Source organism: Scleropages formosus, chromosome 1 (genome assembly GCF_900964775.1).
Source record: "Scleropages formosus chromosome 1, fSclFor1.1, whole genome shotgun sequence".
Classification (NCBI taxonomy): Eukaryota; Metazoa; Chordata; class Actinopteri; order Osteoglossiformes; family Osteoglossidae; genus Scleropages; species Scleropages formosus.
In genome coordinates, this window is record NC_041806.1 from 16,361,484 (window position 1) to 16,383,484 (window position 22,001).

General features: G+C 45.8%; 1 protein-coding gene across 1 annotated transcript; it reads right to left on the bottom strand.

Annotated features, from left to right (window-relative positions):
• Positions 1-9,079: 9,079 nt before the first annotated feature.
• vangl2 (VANGL planar cell polarity protein 2) lies at positions 9,080-18,657 on the bottom strand. Its single transcript, XM_018758078.2, has 8 exons — positions 18,495-18,657; positions 14,705-15,006; positions 14,372-14,498; positions 13,143-13,747; positions 12,754-12,890; positions 12,496-12,631; positions 12,056-12,308; positions 9,080-11,108 (listed from the first exon to the last, which is right to left on the bottom strand). The coding sequence occupies exons 2-8, from the start codon at positions 14,773-14,775 to the stop codon at positions 10,848-10,850; spliced, it is 1,590 nt and encodes a 529-aa protein (XP_018613594.1). The 5' UTR covers positions 14,776-15,006; positions 18,495-18,657; the 3' UTR covers positions 9,080-10,847.
• Positions 18,658-22,001: the final 3,344 nt, after the last annotated feature.

Below are 22,001 nucleotides of genomic sequence, written 5' to 3' on the forward strand. Positions count from 1 at the left end.
CTTGGCACAAGTGGTTTCCAAAAGTGTGTGTGTCAGAAACACCAAGAGATGGAGGAGCACAGTGCTGTCGTTGGGCTGTAGCGAGTGATCAGCTCCTATAGGTATCGGCAACAGATCCACTGATGGTTTTGTAGGCCATAAGCAGAGTCTTGAATTTGATGCAGGTGGCTGCAAGAAGCCCATGGAGTGAATAATAAGTGAATATTCTGCAAGTGAGCTACGCAACTGAAAGGCAACCACTTGCTGTACCATGTTTTTAGAATGGGTGTGGCATTCATCTGCACCGAGACTGACATCCTTTGGTAGTCAAGGATGACAACATGTTCTTCTAATATAAATGAATATGTAGTCAATATACTGTAAGTTCTGGTTTATCCAGCTTTACTGCAAAACAAGGCAAATGTGTATATACTAGTAAGAAGTGAGATTCACCATTAAATTACATAAGTGGTTAAAAAAAAAAAGAGTTTACTTCATTTGATGTTAATTAACTGCTTTGTCAATCAAGGCAGGAGGGAACTGCACAGAACCTGGAAGTGGTCAACATCAAGGTCACTGTTTGCTGCTTACTCACTGCTTACTCACCACTAAATGACTTCTTAATCACCTCTTACTCACTGCTTCCTCACCACTGACTTCTTACCTTTTACTCACTACTTCCTCACCACTGACTTCTTACTTACCTCTTACTCACTGCTTACTCACCACTAACTGACTTCTTACTCACTGCTTACTCACCACTAAATGACTTCTTACTTACCTCTTACTCACTGCTTCCTCACCACTGACTTCTTACTTACCTCTTACTCACTGCTTACTCACCACTAACTGACTTCTTACTCACTGCTTCCTTACCACTAACTGGCTTAACTCACGGCTAACTCACAGCTTACTTACTTTCTCTACCTTCTCGTCCGTCATTGTAAACTATTCCATTTCTGAAGGGTCAGCATGTGCTTCTTTTGTAACTGTAGCTGGAAGAAAAGAAAAATGCTTGGCGTGAACGCTGTACAGTTGTCATTTAATATTTACACTCTAACTTTGAGTAATTTACAGACTTGAGTTCATTCCTACCTTTACATTGTTCCCAGAGGTAGAACACCAGTATGATGGACATCAGAGATCCAATTTGAACCACAGAAACAATGAGGATGCTGGTGAGACTGGGAGTGGCTGTGCCTGAAATAACACAAAAAACAGCTATTAAATTATAAATTGCAGACTCTGGTGAATACTAAAAAAGCAAAAGAACACCCACTGTAACAAAAGTTTTAAAAAATAACTTAAATTTACCAAATGTTATGAGTTATACTTTTGCTATGCCCGCAGTAATTAATACTTGATTGAATACTTTATGAAGTTCACTAAAATTTTGGATTAGCCTTCTGTCTTTATCAAACCTGTTTGTGTTCTGCATTTCACTGACATTCATGACAAGTTAAAAAGCATGTTGAATATTCACTACTGTGTGTTTCCAATTAATAGAGTAACACAGTTTTCTCCACCTTATGAAGGTAATGCATTCCTGGAAAGTCCTCTCTAAGGTGAATTCTCAGAATTCATTGACATAATTATCATTAGTTCAAATGGTATTTTTAATGGGTTCCTGAGACCCAAAATTGACAGCCATCAAAATACCATAAAAATATCACGGTATGTCCCATTAACCAGACTACATGATTTCCAGTACCGATGTCTAAGGACAACTGTTATTATTCATTTACTGTTTGGGTCTCTGTTGGTCTTTGGGAGTCACTGCATTTTAATGAGACAAAAATGTCGTATATTTATGGAACTTTTCATTTGCTATTCCCTTCGCTTGTTCATTGAAAATGGGGAGCAGGGAAAAAAGTGAGTGTACTGACGGCGCTGAAAACAAAACCAAAAGGCAACAGATTTAGAAATGGGAATAAAAATACAGTGAGTCCTCTATTAAAGAGCTTAATTGGGGCTCAGAGTTGGTTTGTTACTCGAAAAGTTTGTTAGTCGAATGCAACACAAAGTGGGACAAAGGCTCAATATTTATATTTCCACTCTTTTCCAATCCCATCCACAGCTCTAGGAATGAGCTCTGAATTTATACTGATATATTTTCAAACAATTCAGTATACAAACACACACATATTGTCTGAAGCCACTTGTCCCTAGCGGGGATTGCAGGGAGCCGGAGCCCAACCTGGCAACACGGTGCAAAGGTGGAGGGGACACACCCAGGACAGGACGCCAGTCCATCACAGGGCATCCCAAGCAGGACTCGAACCCCAGACCCACCAGAAAGCAGGACCTGGCCAAACCAGCTGTGCCACCACGCCCCCCCCCCTCAATATAGTGTAGTATTTTAAAAATGTTTAAACATGAAAAAACACGTGTATGTAACACACTTTGCATTATATACTCTGTTACAGTGTTACATGGAAACCTAAGGTCCATCACATTGCTACAGTGAAGTGCCAGTGCAGTGCCAGTGCTACAGTGAATATCAGGGCAAATGTTTGTCATGGGGGGGGTGCGTTGGCACATAGTGGTGTGGTGGGTTCAACCTGTGCCCGCTGTGTGGCAGGTGTGGGGCTCAAGCCCTGCCTGGGGTGCCTTGCGACAGACTGGAGTTCCATCCTGGGTGTGTCCGTCAACCCTTCGGCCTTCCGCCCTGTGCTGCCGGGTTAGGCCCTGGGTCGCCGCAATCTCACTCGGGACAAGCGGTTGTTGACATTGGATGGATAGATGTTTGTTATGAAGATTCTACACAGCAGGTCTGAGTCCCATCAAGCATTTGTGGTGGTATGGAGGAACAGTTGAAGTGGGAAAAAAAAAAGTCGGTCCAGTCAAACACACTACTTTCCTAATTTTTCTGACATGTGTAAAACAGTTTCACCCCTCACAGGACATTGTGCAATATAAAAATAATCATTAAAACCTGAAAATGTTTCATTACTCTCCTTACACCTACCATACATGTGGCATCGGTTGACCAGCACCTCCTCGGTTTGTGAACTGACGGGGTTGGACGCAGTGCAGGAGTAGACTCCCCCCTGGGAATCGCTGACCGTCAGGGTCTCTCTGCCCTCCACACCAGGGATCTCCCGATTGTCTCTTTTCCAGGAGAGCATCTCCACGCTGCCGTTCACAAGGCACCTCAGAGTGACATTGCAGGTGGTGTTCTCTGGACTGTAGCTCACCTGGGACTGCACTGACACTGACACTATCCTCTCTGTCCACACCACAACACAAGGAAATGTGAGCAATCATAGAAAAGTGCTCTCTGTTAATGCATGGTTCACCTTACATTTACATTTATTCATTTGCAGACGCTTTTCTCCAAATACAACGCACGAACATTTACACCATACATGAGCATGAGAGATCATGGGCGAAGTGAGTCTGAAAAAGGTGATTTTTCAGACCCTTGTTGAATGTAGACAGAGTTCCAGCAGTTATGAGTGAGAGGGGGAGGTCATTCCATCACAACAGAGCAGGGTCTGAGAACCTCCGTGCTTTACTTTTCATTCGGGGGACCACCAAGCGAGCAGATGTGGAAAGAGCAAAGCGGTCTGCTTGGGGTATAGCGGTTGATAGCTGGGAGCAGTTCTATTGATGCATTTGTAGGCAATAACCAGGGTCTTTACCAGTCCTACCAGTCCTTCTCACCAAAGTGTACACAAGAAGAGTTCTTGAAAATTCTCTCACCGTAAACATGAAGTATTGTTGACATTGTTGGGGCTGAATTCAACTTTTGAAAAACATACTCTCCACCATCAGTTGCTCTTGCAGGGTAAATGGTTAAAGACCAAGTTTTCTCATCCACTGAAATTCTTCCTTTATATTGTGACATTTTTACTTGTGTCTTATTATTTTTTATTTGAATGATAATATTTTTATCCTTCATCCAGTGCATCAGGATTGAATGGCTTTTATCTCCCAGTCCTGTGTGAAGCACAACTGATTCTCCAGCAACTCCGTTTATTGCTGTTGATTTCATCCCTAAGATGGGCAACGCCAGCACTGGGGAGACAATAATACCTCATGAGTAAATAGCACAGTAGTAGAAGTGCAGCAACACAGTATCAGCTGGATCAAATAAAACATCAATTTCTGCATAAGATGCAGTTGGAAACATGAAAAACCATATTGACACCAAAAGATGTTTCCCTTTATACAAACCTTACACTGATCTGTACCAGAGATTACCTCAAGAAAACTGGTCCCAGCTGACAAAGTCCACCATCTATAAGACCAGCTTGCTGCAGTATTAATGACAAACTGTGTATATGAGTTAAAAATCACTCACACACACACACACACACACTGAAAGCTCTTGCCCCAAGCAGGGTTGCAGCAAGCCAGAGCATAACCCGGCAACACAGAGCAGAGGGCTGGAGGGGGAGGGGACACACCCAGGAGGGGACGCCAGTCCATCACAAGACAGCCCAAGTGGGACTCAAACCCCAGACCCACCAGAGAGCAGGCACAGGCCAAACCCGCTGCGCCACCGCACCCCGCTTTGAGTTGAAAATAAAATTGCAAAAGACTACAAAAAGCTTTATATAACAAAGATACAGATCAAATACATTGTGTCCATCAGCTTTGCCTCAGATAGGCACAAATGAGACCCATCACACACACATTTTCTGAACCGCTTGTCCCATACGGGGTCACGGTGAGCCGGAGCCTAACCCGGCAACACAGGGCGTAAGGCCAGAGGGGGAGGGGACACACCCAGGACAGGACACCAGTCCATCGCAAGGCACCCCAAGTGGGACTCGAACCCCAGACCCACCAGAGAGCAGGACCTGGTCCAACCCACTGCGCCACCACTCTGAGACCAATCAAAACCTAAAAATTTCAACTTAATATTTCCTTATTCAAGCAAATGTACATACTAAGAGAAACTATAGAAGAGAGTAAAACATGAGGCCTGACATGTAGCCCTCTTTGTTACTCGAAACACACCATGCTTGGACAGCACAGAGGAGTGCAGCGCTGCACAAATAACAAATGTTTTGAAGGCTCCGTTTGCATTTTGTTCACACTCCAGCCATTTCCTGATCTCATTGTCTTGACGACCCTGCTGAACACGGAGGTGAGAAGCACATCGAAACAGGTGGGTGGGTAGGGCACTTACCAAGTGTGATCACACACTCCAACAGAAGAGACAAGCTGGTCATTTTGCAAGCTTCACACCATAGGCTTTGACTCCTCGCTCACTTCTGGAAAGTTCTCTAGCACAGATGCTCGCCTTGCTTCATGAGCGTGTGCTTCTCCGCACTGCTAGTTCAGTTTTTGGCTTAACTTCCATACACTTTATTAAAAAGGAACTTAAAGGAAGTGGTGACAAAATCTCATGTGTAACAGTTTTCATCCATATCTTTCTGCTTACTGTCCTTATGAAACAGGAAATACAGAGCAGGAAGATTCGATGTCACACCCACCTCCATCTCGTAGGAGAAGCCAGTGAAACATGATGTGAAACACATCAGCCATTAGCCATTTTTGGCACCCCTCAGTGCATGATCATTTAGTTACGCACCGGAAAATACTAAACAATATTACGGTAAACAAGGTGGTAGCTCAGTTTGTTGCTCTAGAGGAATACTCTACAGTGTATTGTGAAGCACACTGTATTTGGCAGGCCTAACAAAACATATTTCCTTCTCACACCAATGAGGATGTAAACCCAAATATTCTGAATATGAAATATTCAGGTGGGCAACATAGTGGCACATTAACGATGTATTTACATATTCCCTGCATTTTCACAGCTTTCATCTGGGTGCTATAGTTTCCTCCCATGGTGACCACACACTGATTACTCTAAATTGCCTTTACTCTGTGTGTGTCCACCCGTGCGTGCCCTGCAATGCCCTACGATTGCAGTAGAGGCTCCAGATTGTCACAACCCAGTGTTTCACAAGTGCATATCAATAATGACTGAATTAATACTTAGAATTAAGTCACCCAAAAAAAAAAAAAAAAAAAAAAAAAAAAAACACTTCCCCATGGGCTATGGTAAAAATGTTGATATGCTGATGAAACCACACTAACAGCAGAGGATGAAAAAACCATTAAAAGGTCAAGTTGGGGAGCAAATTTCAGCACTACAATAGAATCTGAAAAACGTGGGAGTTGGACGTTAACACTTTGGAGATCCCGGGACACACAGCGATGGGTATTGATCAAGGGTGCGGCAAATTTTAGGCATAAATGATGAGACCGAGGTTGTTTTACATTTATTTAGCTGACACTTTTCTCCAGAGCAACTTACAATGTTAATCTACCTACAATTATTTACTCATTTATACAGCTGGATATCTGTATATATATATTTTTTTTTTTTTTTTTTTTTTTTATCAGAGCAATTTAGGGTAAGTACCTTGCTCAAGGGTACTACAGCCAGAGGTGAGATTCAAACTCACAAGCTTTGGGTCCAAAGGCAGCCAACTCTAACCAATATGCTACCAGCCTTTTACCTTGGACTTGTCATGAAAATATCCAATTCATTCCAAAAGACTGTAGTGCTTTTGAAAGATAAAGAGGAAAAAAAAAAAAAAGAAAAGCAAGTATATGGACTCAACACTGCAACTATGGACAGATCCTTTTCAACAAGACGGACGCAAGTAGAGAAGAGAACACTCTGGAGACTGTGTGTGTGGTAACCAAGAGTTAACATCAGCCCAAGCCCATAAGGTCACCCACTATGTGGAGCGGATGTGTGTTTCTCTGTACAGTGTCTAGATGCTGTGTGTGATGTTTCGCCGTTATACTTATTTCCTGTTTACTGGTGGTGTATTTACTGTCAGTGTGTTTATTGCTTTCCATTACTTTTACATCGTGCATGAGACATGCAAGCAAAAATTTAATTGAGCGATGTCCACCTGTCTTATGTACATTTGACAAACTTGATTTAAAGGTGAGAATGGGTGAAAATGTTGGACACAACGATAATACATTTTTATGAACTTCAAGCTGCGTTAAATTTAAAAGCCATTTTGAGTAAAGACCTCTCTGCAAACTCCAATTCAGTGCTAAGAGTTGACCTGTTCAATAACGAGATGAAGAAAATTTTACTGAATGATCATGAGCACATACAGCAAACACCAGGAAAGTAAGCTGAACGAAGGCAGTCCCTGTAGCGTTGGGGTGGATGTCCCTGACAGCTAAGGCCTTGGTGCGTAAGTAAGGGTCACTTTGGAAAAGAAATTCGAGAAGATAGAGAAGTGAGGAAAAGCAAAATGAATCACAAAGTAGAAACTCTTTGCAACTCGAATTGGGTAACTGGAGGAGCCACTGCACTTATCCTGGATCGGTCCAGCAAGAACAACCCAGTTGTAAATGAGCAACATCACTGTTAAGGAACAGCTCAGCGCTGCAAGTCGCTCTGGGGGAAAACGTAAAGTAAATGAATAAATAAAAAATATCAGGATTTATACATCTGTGCGCTTCCCATAAAGTACTGTTGTGTGTTGCATTTGACAAAAGCACACTGGGTAAGAAAGACTTCCTCCCCTCTGAACACACAGCCTTAGGCAGGATGTGGTTTCTGTGCATGCAGCCCTGTACTGCTGATACCGTGGTTTCTATTTTTACAGCAAACACTTACTCCACTCAAATACTTAATCATCTGAGATGAAACTGCACATCAATACTGCCTAATGAAATGAGTGCAAAATACTATGATTTGTCAGCATTAAGGAATAAATTCCTTTTCCATTTCAAACAGCAAGGATATTTTCAGGTGCTTAAACAATTTAAAGGCCAATTCCCTTCGCACCTCAAAGAAGGCAACGGTGTTGCTTTCATGAATTCAGAACCTGCCTCAAGTCACCTGTTAAAGCATTGAACTTATTACGGGGGGGGGGGGGGAGAAAAAAAAACACAATGCAATGGGACAAGATAAGGAAATAATGAGACTAATGACACCATTGAACAGTAAATCATTAAATTAGAGAGACAAAGGCATCAGGACAGATGAGGGCTTTTTCATGACTTTCTCCAGTTTCATACCACCTGTTGCCCTTGGCTGCTGTACAATCACATGTGAGCTGGAGAGCCATCACATTCAGCTGCAAACAAGCAAAAGATGCTAGAAAACATCATGTGAAAGACTGAAAATGCTCCCCTCCCCCTCAGTGTGTACCATACACTTGTCCATTTCAGCTTATCCAAGTGAAGAGTTATAATACCCAAAGTCACTGCGGGGGCATGAGGCAGGGTACACACTAGAAGGGATACCAGTCCATTGCAGGTCTTTGTTCCATTTGAGGAGACCAGAGAACCCTGATGGAACCCATGCGATCACAGGGAGAACATTCAAACTCTGCACAGACAGTCCCGGCTTCTAAACCGCAGCCTCGGAACTGCAAGGCGCCAATGCTACTCACTGCTCCAAGATGGCACCCCACAGCCTTGGGAATGTCCAAGTATGAGGCCAGAATCTACACTGTCAAGTACAGGAAGGTGGTTAGGAGTCAAATAACTTTGATGCACCTCACAGTCTGAGAGGAAGAGGGGCTGAAATATGAAATGCCACCACTGCAACTGACCAGTAGAGGGGGATGTAGAGCCAAGAAGTGAGAATCACTGAGATGATGGACCACCACATTTATTCATTTAGCTTGTGCTTCAAACCAGAGGAACGTACAGCAATTAACTATCTTTAACCGGTCAGGGAATCATTTCTTGTTGCAGATTTGCATAATTAATTACCTTGAAACACACATCACACAGAAGCAATTAAGATCACACATTAGCATTCCTCCAAGCACTTGCGAGGCTATGAAGGTGGTGTGTGACGGACTGGTGTCGGATACCTGTTGAGAGAAACTGTCTGCACAGGGCTGCCACTTTGGTCAAATTTAGAGACAGATCACACCCATACACAAAGAAAAACTTTATTTTCTTTAAAAAAAAAAAAAAAGCTTTTAGTTCTAGAATTATCAAAAAAGAACTTACAGAACAACCTACAAATATCTTTACAACCAGCTGCTTTCTTTAAAAAAAGATTTTAAAAAATATTAAAAATCCACTGTAAAACATCTGCATTAAAATCAAAACATAAGCAAAGAAGAAAACTTACAAAGCCCAATTTTCTATAAGCATGCATTAAAACCATTAGAGGGAAGTACATTTTGTTTGCATTCTGTTATTCATCTCAGCCTATGTTATTTTTACATTACAAACAGTTTGGGTCCTTGTTTCATTGGTAGCAACAACACAGGAAGGAAAAAGAGAAAAAAAAAAAAAAAAAAAAAACTACAGTATGGTAGTTTCAGAGCCACCAAGAAGCACAGACACACAAGCTTCTCCCTTTTTGTCCCCACCTCAGTGACCCTACAACAGAGCCAAGTACAGAGGAGAAGAATACAAGGAGGCAAAGGTTTAGGAGTGAAGTGAAAGATCAGCAAAAAAAAAAAAAAAACGAAACAGGACAGGCTTTCCGGCAGTTACCGGAACATTACTTGGTGTGACAGATCATCTTCGTACAACACCGGTATAAAGAGCACAGCGGCTGGCAATCACCAATTGCATTCAGTGGTTTACAGCGGCTTGACCAGCAACAGCTGCTCCATGGGACTCATTCACAGAAACCAAGTGATGTGTTCGTCTTTCAGTCTCGGTGAAGTACATTAACGCCACTTGACTGAAGACCTTCAATCCTGATTCACGGTTTTGCTTGGGCTACATTACACATCGCTGGCTGTAAAACTTCTACATTCAGAGAGTAAATACATACAAAGTCAGTGGAAAGGATGAACCTGCATAACAACTGATGGGATGTGTGTCAAGCCCTGAAAGAAAGATCAGTTTGGCACAAATGACAACAAGATATCAGGGCTTAATGGACAAAGAATGTTAAATACGTCGTTCAAATCCACTGACCCTAAAACCCTCAAATGAAAGTCACAGCTTAATACAAAAATACAGATGTTACATATTTTTGAGGCATCTTATTTAAGCTGTGGAAGTGATCCATTGTGGTTTAATGGCAGCCTACATAGATGTGTGCAATGAACATGGCTGTCAACCTGTTCAACCTTCCGAGTTTCCATCAACAAGTGAAGGAACCCACAGGTAACGTTTATGAATCTCACAAGTAGAAAAATGACCAATCTTGTGTCATGTGTACAAAAGGCAGAGGTTCTCCACAGCTTGGAGAACCAGGAATAGAAGGCTTCCGCTGTGGCTCTACATGTATTAGTGCGCATCTGAAGGACGTTGTGCTATGCAAGATCTGAGCCCAAAGCCCACATTCACACATTCGGTCTGCAAGGACAAAAGCTGCAAGACCATTGGGTGCAGCTCACAGATATGCCAGTTCTCACATGCACCATTAAAAAAAAAAAAAAAAAACACCCCATCATAAGACTACCCATATCCCCCCTCTCAAAAATGGCATTCTGCCCCAAAGCTGATCAGAGTAACAGCACAGGAGCTAACCAGTTAAACTGGACACTGCTTTTCACTTGAGATGACTGGTCCAACTGGAACGTGCTCCAGTCAGCTGACAGCGCTGAACTCGGGTCACTGATTTAAGACGCACGGCATGATGGAGAATGAGGCAGAAGCAGGAGAGATCAGCTCTTCCTACACTGGTTAGGCTGGGATTTTGGAAGCAACGGAACTCCCTTAAAGGGCTTCCCAGTATAAGAATGCTTGTTTTGTCTATGTGACCTGTTCATTTCCAGGGTAAAACAACACCTGTTTGTGGAAAAAAACTAACCACAAGTATGTAAAAATGCATATTTTCATAAAAACATCCATTGCTGTGACCACTTGGTCACTGCGTTACAGGTCAAGGCGATAAAACTAGGCTGTGACACATTGCCTCTTTACATTCCTCACGAGCAGCCCATCTACACTGAAGTCTCTGACTGTAGCCTCATCACAAACTTGTGGCTCTTCGGATCGATGAATTCTTCCCCAAGGGAAAGAAAGGGGAGGGCCGTCACCGTGACGACGAGCGCGAAGTCAAGACGGCGCAAGGAGAAGGTAGAGCCTTGGCGAAGGGCAGATGTCACAGGTTCCTCACTCACCAGCGTCCACTGGCGCCCCCTTCCGGTCTCCCGCTGGTACTGCAGTGTGGGGCCTGGGGTTAGGTACCGCTCTAGGAAGGCCTGAATTGGTGCACACAGATGGAAAGAAGATCCAGAGTCAAGTGCTGGAAGGAACTTGTGTTAGGACAATTTTAGGCGAGTCTTCCCCTACCTCACAAAGGTAGTGCGTTCCTGAAAAAAACCTTTCTAAGGTGCATTCTCATAACTAAGACCTAATTTCAATGGTAAAAGTTGTGTTCCTTCGCTCCATCACTGACACCTATTTATACTAAAATATTGCCAAATCTTATTAAAATGAAGAGTCACTTCAACAGTTAACGCATCATAACACAAAAGGGCACTTTCCCTTCACTAACTGCTGTATAATATTGTAAGGCTGTTTGCCTGTGCCAGTTTAGCTCTTTCCATGCCAATATGCACCGCAGATTGAAAAAAGCATGAGTTTCCTCTGGGCTCCTTGATTTACACCCTACAGTATAAAGACATGTCTTTTGGGTGAACTGGTGACTCCAAGTTGCCCATACTGTGTGTATACATGTGTGAGCCTAATGCTGTACTGTATAAATGTGTGATTGAAAGGAGAATCTAAATCGCCCGTGTGTGTGTGTGTGTGTGTGTGTGTGTGTGTGTGAGAGAGAGAGAGAGAGCGCACGAGAGATAGATGCTGATCTAAGGTATAAATGGATGAATGATAATTGGGAGTTTGGTACAGTCCGGCTAACGTAAGTCATCTTGGCTAAAGGTGTTAACTAAACAATATATCTTTCATCCATTTATAACTAATGCTTAATAATTATCGTGAGTTTCTTATGAGAAAATCCAAACTCTGTTCTCAACAGCTCAGAGAAAGGCCTTGTAAGTCAATGTCAGAGCATTAAATGAAACTCCTAGGAAAATCAAGTTCTTGTAACTTCAATGGGCCCATCTTGGGTGTTCCCTGAGTATAGTGTCACATAGCAAAGGAGGGAAATGAGTCCCGAGACTTGTGCAATGCATGTAAAGCTCACCTTGGGGGTCATGTTGTGCGTGATGCAGAACTGCAGATGGGTCAGAATGCTCTCCATGCTGTGGTACGGCTGCTGGCGAGTGGTGCGCAGGTATTTCTGCATGGCGCGTGCCATTGGGGCAAAGATGGCCTGGGCTGCCTCCCGGGGATCCATCACTTCCCGCGGGTTTTTCGGCGAGGAGGCTGTGGGGTTCTGCTCATCATCCTGCAGGCGCTTGATGTGGGTGAATGCCTCTTCTACTGCTACCACAAGCCTGGGAGGTATCATTACCACTGTTACATCAGGGCTCTGTATACTTTTCAACCAAAATTGAAGTTTTTTTCCCCCCCATCAAGTGACCAATTACAATTGCGCTGTGTTCAGAGAGCACGTAGCTATACCCCCATTCTCCAACAAGTTCCACATCATTTCCTACAAACAGCAGCAAAAGTGTGGCTCACCTGGCCTTGCGCTTCCGGATCCTGCGTTCCATCTCAGCCTCCTCGTAGTAGTACTCATTGTGGGAGTTGTCCCTCCTGCGTGCTGCAGCAGCAATCATGGCCCGGGACTGTCCCGTGGAGTTGTTGGTGCTGTTCTCTGTGAAAATACATCAATGAATCAATTCACAAGTTAAGCAATTAAACAGCACTGCTCAGTAAAACAGGAACCGGCTGGAGAAAAGTGAGAGCGACAACATTAAAAGTGCGGGTAGGTCTTGCCTTCACCAAGAGAATAGACTTTGAAGCCAGACATTTTCTTGGAAAGGATGGACTTGGGGAGGTTGAGAAGGGCTGGGTTATAGACAGGGAAGTCACTGTAGTATTTCTCCAAAATCCACACAGCTGCCCTTTGTATGCTGGAAAAAGCAAAGACAAACGTGTGTTTATGTAGCATGTCAATTGTCATCCCCAACTACGTAAACGCACCCTGCTGCAGCACAACTGTTCTCCTATACTGCAACTTACACCGAAACACAATGCCGATGTTAAATGGGGCAATTGCACAATACGCTCAATCCTCGACTAACTTGCAAACCATAGTGCACACCCACACAAAATATAAATTAAATAAAGCCCACCAATCGCCATTCGGCACTTATGCCAGGTACCTGAGGTGTCCAACGTTGTAGAATCGACTCGCTCCGTCTGTGGTGCGAACCACCTTCAGGCAAAAGGCCGGTTGCAGATGTCGGACCTCAAGCAGAACGAGCGCCAGGTACTGGATGAAGAGCAGGGCGTCCACCAACGAGGCAGCATATTCCACGATGACCCGGTACTCGGGCTCACGTGGCTCCCACACACGCACGCTGTAGAAGAGCCAGTAAGAGGCAACGAAGAGGAAGACCAGCACCATGAGCAGTGAGCGGAAGACAAAGAAGCGCGGCAGGGTGGCTCGTGGTGGTCGGAGGAACAGAGCCCAGGATGAGATGAGCAGCACAAGCAGCTTGAAGGCCAGCGAGACATAAAGGCCCTCGCAGGGTGTCCCGCAGGGGTGCAGCGTCTCCCACAGCATCTGGGGCAGCAGCAGGAAGGCCAGAGGGGTGAGCAGCGCAAACAGGCCCAAGCAGCCACTCAGCACGGGGCCCACAAATCTCCGGCACTCCAGTGGCGATGATTCATCCAACTCCTTGGACACACGTGTCAGGTCTTCATTGGACACGCTGTGTTCTGATGTTCCCGTGACAACCGTGGTCGTTTCGCCCCAGTTCTCATCCTGCTGAGACACCATGAATCTCAGATGCATAGCCATTGATCGGACTGACCCAAAACCCATTTTACTCCATTTTTATTTTTTTATCAAGCCAAAAAAAAAAAGAAAGAAAAAACTGAAAAATGCATCATCTGAAAAAAAAGCACATCTCTTGGGAGAAAATGTAGTCTTGTGTATCAAAATGTGAATGTTTTATTACATTTAGAAAAGTTTGTCAAAAATGACCAGGTTATGAATTCTAAAATTCTTAAGGTTTTTGTAACAGTTCAGAGTAGTTTAAAATCACAACTGGCAAAAAAAAAAAAAAAAAAAAAAAAAAAAAACAAACACTCCTATTAAAAGTTGTTTAAGTGAAGTAATCGGCCAATCTTCAACAAGTTCCTTCAGTTATATAAAAAAGGGCCCCTTTCAACTGAAAAAACTAAGCATAATCCATGTTAATAAAATTTAATGAGAATTTTGACTGCTGTGACCTTAATGTAAACCAAAGTGAACATATTGTTCAACGTTCCATTGGTTACAACCAAAGCAGACGGACAGGACGAGTCCAACATGTAGGAACTCCTACAGTGTGTAGAGTGAAGTAGAGTGACAGCTGCGAAGGCAGCGAAGCAGGTGTGCACTGACCCGGTCATCCCCTCTGGTCGACTCATTGTCCAGCAGGGGTTCTCCTGGGGCCTGGATGGTGACAGACTTGTCCCCACGGCTGCTGCCGCCATCTCGACTCTTTGAGCGATGCCTTTCCCTTCGATCCCTGACACATGGAGGAGAACAACAACAACAACAACAACAACAACTAGTAAAAACACTGACATCATAATGAAATCACATTTCAAAAATAAATTCTCAGCCTCCATAAAAAGCAGCAAACGTTCACAGCAGTGGGACTGACACCTGCTGAGCAAACTAAGGCCAAGTCCCGCCAAACCAACCCTCGAAGGATTCCCTCCCAGTGGTCACCTGTGCTTCCTGGAGCTGCGGGAGTGGGACGACTTGTAGGAGTAGCCCGAGTACTGCGACTCGGTGTCCATGTCTCGTTCCTTATGGGCCGCTGGGCGGGGTTTGCAGGCCCCTCCTCCCCCGGTCCCTCGCTCCCCGACACTGCCCTGCTGGCCCTTGCGCTGAGAGATGGACTTAGAAGAGAGGGCCAGAGGGAGCTTCAGCAGGTCAACCTTACTCCTGAGGGAATCTATCTTGGAGGTTGTAGGAGGATGGGACAAGAAGGCAGGATTTTGTGGTGGGACGGTTTCCAACGAAGAGCTCTGTAAGAATGGACATAAGCACATGAGGATTTCCTGAACTTCCACAAGGAAAACGTCTAGGCTTTATGCACCAAACAGGTCTAACTCATGGGACCAGGAAGTATTGGCTAGATTCATATTTCATCTGCAACTGCATCTTGACTTCTTTAAGCAACCGTGCGCAAGACAAATTTTAACAAACATTGCTTCCCGGACCATGAATACGGCATTTGCAAGATGTGGAAACTGGTTCGAGTTACATACCACAAGTGACACGATTCAATGGAAGGAGTATTTAGTTTTTGCAATTTCACACAAACATCTCACCCCCCCTCTCGCTCTCACATTCCCTTCTGTCTCCCTTGGTCTCCCAGGTAACCAGGCCTCCTTGCTGCCATGGCAATGAAAGAGGGTGTATGGGTGGAGGGATTTGGGGTTGGAGGTTCCCATGGTGACCTGACCTTCTGCTATCCTCTCCCCCTGTCTGTTACAGATCCCTTTGTGTTTGGGGGGGTCTCCACAAAACCAGGAGGCTCCCGTCTGCTGGTGAGCAGTTTTGCACGTCTCTGTGAGCACATCTGTGTGCGCGCGTATGCCACTCTTAAGCCTCAAAGAGAACTTGTGTGCAAATTGCATTTCTACAGTGACATTGGACTGGTTGTGCTTGACCAGCGCTTACAGGCGAGGGAGTGAATACTAGTCGTATGACAACAGGGTCACACTAGACCACTTGTTCTGTGTCATGAGCAGAGTAATTCAATCAAAAGGCACAGTTCCATTCTTGGCATCCTGCTTTGTGCCCTTCACCTCCTCATTAGCTTCGAAATCCACCTTTTAAGTTCAGTCTCCTTATAAGACTGAAAAATTTGACTCCGAGAACACCAAAAAAAAAAACCAGCTTGAACAAACCACAAACAAGACAGCACAACCAACATACACACAGATACACCATCTGTTTGTTGATTTTCCTGTCCTTATGCTGGTAAAATGTAACATGCTGAACACTGCAAATGTAGTAAACACCAACACCCACAGACGAATTCAGCCCCAGGCCCTGGTATACAGCATCCCAAGTGCAGAAGTGGGTAAAGAGCCTTATAAAATAAAGCACAAAAGTATGAGCTGTCATTAGTATGACTGCATGGCTTCTGAAAAGCTGGAGAAACAGGTGTCAGTCTGTAGCACTGGCTGAGAGTGGTTCCAACACTGATGACCACAGACCATAACCTCACTTATCTACAATCATGTAAAATATAACAGCATTAGGACACAAAGATGGATAAATGTGTAAATCTACCAATAAAAAGAGCATAAAAGGGTCACAGTTACAGGTGACCTGTGAATTACGGTGACGGAGTTCTGACACTGTGCAAGTGGCCCGACGTAACAGTACAGCTGAGCCATATGTAGGGATGCAGTACTCAACGTGCACATGGTTATTCACTAAGTATAAAGTAGTATATAGAGGCACTACAATAGTTTATGCAATTGGAAACGTTACACAGCAAGGTGCGGAGAGGTACAGTCACTCCTCTAGGAGGGCCAGGTGTGGATTGCATGTGGGGTAGTGTTACCTATTCTTCTGGAGGCCGTACACGCCATACGGCTCCATCACGTTCCGCATTCCCGGCAACCACACACACTCAAAGGTTGATGCGCCGCTTGGCCACGTTAAACCTGGATGGACTTCAGAAAAACCACACGCACACCCACACACAACTCACACATTCCAGCAGAAGCTCGCAACAACACCTGGATTTCACGCTACGACTTGGTTTGGCCGGAGATCTCGGGGCCCCGGCGGTCCGACCCAACGCTAGACCACAAAACAAATCCCATACAAGTGGACTGTCAAGGCAAAACGGAAGCCACATTTCAAGCGTAAGTCTCTTGAGTAAGACTTGTACGCATAATCTCACCGGACCACGTGGATTTTGCGGTACAGAATTACAGAGATTACAGCCGATTTGCCAGAACTTTCAAGGTAATGTTCTAATTTTATACCCTAAACCACATACATCCCTTTGAAAGCAGCCAAAGATATAATTATCCTGTTATAATCTGTGATTAGTCTCAATAATCTTGTCTGCCTGACCACTAGATTCCGGATTAAATATCCAGACAAATCAGATGCCGCACACACTCATCCATTATCCACGTTCCCTATGTATTTCGCACAGAAAAAAATACAAATCCAACCCATATATTTTGACATCTGTCTCTTGGACCGAGGCATCCATGCTTGGCAGCCAACACTGAACAAAGTCCAAACCAAAGGGTTCCAGCCTCACAGTCTTAACATGTGTTCAGATCCACACCGCTAGCCAAAAAAATACCAAAATTACTACATTTACTTCCTTCAAAGTGGACCAGTTAAAAACCAAAAGGGTAACCGGGAAAAGCAACAAATATCTCCGAAGTGACTTGTGACCAAAGAAGCATGTGAGAAACGAGGCTCCCTTTACACCACTTTTATTCGTGTAGCAGATTTCAAAGCAATTCGTACTTCAGAATGAAAAAAACAAGAGTGCATTGTACAACAAATAAAGAATTAGAGATGCAGACATGCATCTCTCAAAGCACCGGCAGTCGGTTGGGCCAACGCCACCACTTGTGCCGGTGCACATCACACCAATAGCTCACACAGAATTGAGCGGAAATGGCGAAGCGATGCTGACAGATGGCGTAGCATAAGTGTGTGGAGCAGTTAGGACATCAGGAGGGAAGATTTAGAGTAGTGAGAAATTATGAGATGTTTCTTGAATGTCGGAAGGGATTCAGCAGCTCTGAGGACCAGAGGGAGCTCATTCTCCCACATGGAAGCCGGGATCCAATCACTCTGAAGACACGTCTCTGCTGAAGAAGCCAGGGTCCAGCACTTCCACGAGAGAGAGCCCAACTCCCTCCCGTCTGAGTGACACCCACAGTGGGCTCCTACGCCTGTAACAACAGCACACCTTGCCATGTCCCCCCCCATACTGTTTAAGGACACAAGCAGGTGCGTGAACTCACATCAGTGGGGCACCAGGTAGCAAAGGGGGTGTTTAGAGCCTTGTATTCCCCTTACAGCCTGGAGGTCTCGGGTTCCATTCCCTCCGTATCAATTCAGGGTAAGGACACTGCAGTCACAATACTGTCCGTCCATTGTCCAAGTGTGGGTCAGGTTTGTCCGGAGCCTATTCCGGAGGCGCAGGGCACTCACTCACACACCCCCAAGGGGGTAATGCAGACTTACCAACTCGTACCTCGCCGTATAAACAAATCAATCGTTGCCTTGTCCGAAACCAGAACTAAAAGTTCAACACACCGACAGCCTCAGCCTGGTTGCGGCCGGTTTTGATCGACGCGGGAGAAATTTGGCTGGGGCCACGAAGACGAGTTCGGATGTGCTCCTTCCACGCGGAACACCACCTTCGCTCGTTCCCCACGAGGAGATTCCCCCGAAAAACACACCGGTCCACGATCCGCACAGCCACAGGCCACGGCGGCGCCCACGGGCTCGAGCTTACCTGTTCCTCGCGAGCGCGCGACCGCCGAGCCCCCACAGCGCGAGCCCGCGGCTGCGAGGCCCGCCCTCGAGGTCCGTCCGTCCGTGCGCGAGACAATGGGCAGCGGAGCCCTCGCGCCAAACGCGCTCGCGGAACGAAACCGCGAGTCGCGAGACCCAGCGGTCGCGTGAGGAAAGAGCACAAAACAGCTCACGGGGTAAATGAGCTGGTAAAAAGGAGGTAAAGAAAAGGTAAACCGAGCTGCCGTTTCCATATCATCTGTATGGGGGCGGACAAACGCTCGGGTTCGGGGGTCACTGGGAGGGAAATGTCCCCTCAGGAGCCCGTTCACGCCCGGTGTCCGCATTCACCGGGTCGTCCCTCTCGAGTCTTTGGGCAAAACACACAGTAATCGTGTCCTTTTGTCAAGAAGCAGTTTTCCAACTTGGGTCGAGACCCAGCAACACGCTCGTCGGATTCCTCCTGCAGCTCTTCCTCACACCCAGTTGTTCCCAGAAACAGTCAAAAGATGGAGATCCCAGCGACTTTACCTTTTTCACGCAGCTAGTCACGTCGCTGAAATCCGACTGCATATGGCATATGTCCCGCCACGATGCAAAATAAAAGAAACAACACATCCACACACAGATTGTGCGAAACAGAAAATATAACAATAAAAACATGCGAGAATCGCCTCAGCGCAACACTAGCTAGGTCCTACTAGTATTACTAGTACTAGCCCATTAACAACCAAAGGTTTCGTCGTTGATAACCCGCATATAAAATCAGAAGCGTCCACGCGGGTGACTGTTTGTGTGTGTAGATAATGTGGATTGTGTGTGTGTTTTTTTTCCCTTTTTTTAAACACAAATACGTCGTGGAAGTTGAAGTATATTATTATTGAGGAAAGCGCACTGACTCCAGCAGCCGTGACCGCAGACAATGGAAGGGAGGAGAGACTCACCGGCCGCTCGACGTCCACAACGCGTCCCCTCACCGCGGGCTCTTCTCGCAGCTCTTTCCTTCTTTTTATTACTGATCGTATATTAATTAACCCGTGGAAACGGCCACGCGCACCCAGGCAGACCCTCCTCCCGCAGCATCAACTCCTCAGGGAATCCGGCGGCTGCTCAGCTCCGCTCTCTCTTCTCGCCTCTTCCCTTCCTCCCCGGGCCGGAGTCCTGTCCCCAGAACCGTCAGATTGTCCTTCCTCTACACCAAAGTGCTACCGGTCCTCCAAAATGCATGCTTTCTATTTTAAAAAGCCACAAAAGAGCGACAGACACATAAGCTGATGGAGGCCTAGTCAGAAGGACAGACTTGCTAATCCTCAGTCCGAACAGTTTTCTCCGTGGTTTGAAAGGAAAAGGCAGAAAATAATCCCACTAACTCTTCCGGAGGATGGATAACGGCTCCATTCGGCTGTTACTTCCAATAACTCGCCGTCCTGCGCATTTACACTTCTTGCTTTTTATTGTTCATCCGACAGCGAGCCGCTCTACTCCCTTAGGCTTTGCGCCCATTGAAACCTTCCCTACTTTTCCTTCGCCCCCCGTCGTGGCGCGCTCCGCCCTCCCGTCTTCAGTCCACTGACACCCCGCCTCCAGCAACCAAACACCCCACTTCCAGTCCACTGACACCCTGCCTCCACCCACTGATACCCCACCTCCAGCATCTAGACACCCCACTTCCAGTCCACTGACACCCTGCCTCCAGCAACCAAACACCCCACTTCCAGTCCACTGACACCCCACCTTCACCCACTGATACCCCACCTCCAGCATCTAGACACCCCACTTCCAGTCCACTGACACCCCGCCTCCAGCAACCAAACACCCCACTTCCAGTCCACTGACACCCCGCCTCCAGCAACCAAACACCCCACTTCCAGTCCACTGACACCCCGCCTCCAGCAACCAAACACCCCACTTCCAGTCCACTGACACCCCACCTTCACCCACTGATACCCCACCTCCAGCATCTAGACACCCCACTTCCAGTCCACTGACACCCCACCTCCAGCAACCAAACACCCCACTTCCAGTCCACTGACACCCCACCTTCACCCACTGATACCCCGCCTCCAGCATCCAGACAACCCACTTCCAGTCCACTGACACCCTGCCTCCAGCAACCAAACACCCCACTTCCAGTCCACTGACACCCCGCCTTCACCCACTGATACCCCACCTCCAGCATCTAGACACCCCACTTCCAGTCCACTGACACTCCGCCTCCACCCACTGACACCCCGCCTCCAGCAACCAAACACCCCACTTCCAGTCCACTGACACCCCGCCTCCAGCAACCAGACACTCTACTTCCAGTCCACTGACACCCCACCTTCACCTACTGACACCCCGCCTCCAGCAACCAAACACCCCACTTCCAGTCCACTGACACCCCACCTCCACCCACTGATACCCCGCCTCCAGCATCCAGACAACCCACTTCCAGTCCACTGACACCCCACCTCCAGCATCCAGACACCCCACTTCCAGTCCACTGACACCCTCCCTCCACCCACTGATACCCCCGGTTCCAGCATCCAGACACCCCACTTCCAGTCCACTGACACCCCACTTCCAGTCCACTGACACCTAGTCTCCAGCATACAGACACCCTACTTCCAGTCCACTGACACCCTCCCTCCAATCCACTGATACTCTAATACCAGCCCACTGACACCCCATCTCTTCACTGTCCCACATGCATGCCTTCTGCTCCAGGACTCTCGCTCTCTGGTCCATGGTATTATGATCATTATTGTTAATATTACTGGTTATTTTAGTTACTGTTATATCTTTGTAGTTACTATCATATCCCAGAATTAATGAATGACTATCTATATACTAATAAAAGCTTTTTTTTTTCCAAGTTGTTCCTCACTTTGGAGAAAAGTGTCTGCTAAATTAATAAATATAAACGTACTACAGACAACTTGTAGAAAATATGTCAGTTCCACAAGCTTCTTGTCTTTTGCAGGGTCCTGGTGGTCTGAACCCTAACCTTGAAAAAAAAGACACATGGCAGGGTACCCAATAATTCATGGAATACTAAGCTGTTGCATGGTAAACATACATACCCTGTCCAGCTAGGACCAATTTTGGATCAACCAGCTCACCCAAAACCCATATCTTCCCACTGTGGGAGGAAACCCATATGAACCTGGGGAAAACATGCAAAGTCCACACAATTTCCAAGTCAGATTCCAAACAGTGTGTCCAAGCATCATGTGGCACCAGCGTCACCCATTGTGCCATTATGCTGCCCTTGAGGAAAATGTAATTAATTCTGAGTTTAAAAAATTTTTCTATCTTCAGAAATTCAAATGTTCACAACAGGAGCCAGTGTATGCTGTCATTTTCTTTTCAGCAATGATGATACATACAGCAATCCTCCTCTGTTAATGTTTTTAGTGAAGGAACTAAAGCATTTAAGAACTGTTAATTACCAGGGAACCCCTTTTGATAGAAATAACATGCAAACACTTTAGGATTAAATTAGGCATTTATTTATTCTTACTGA

What these genes read in the sequence shown, in the direction of transcription:
- vangl2 (XM_018758078.2), bottom strand. Translation starts at nt 14,775, where the DNA reads ATGGACACCGAGTCGCAGTACTCGGGCTACTCCTACAAGTCGTCCCAC. An exon ending in CGACCAGAGGGGATGACCGG is followed by an intron (nt 13,748 to 14,371) that starts GTCAGTGCACAC and finishes GTGTCTCAGCAG; the next exon opens with GATGAGAACTGGGGCGAAAC. An exon ending in CGCACAACATGACCCCCAAG is followed by an intron (nt 11,109 to 12,055) that starts GTGAGCTTTACA and finishes GCACCAATTCAG; the next exon opens with GCCTTCCTAGAGCGGTACCT.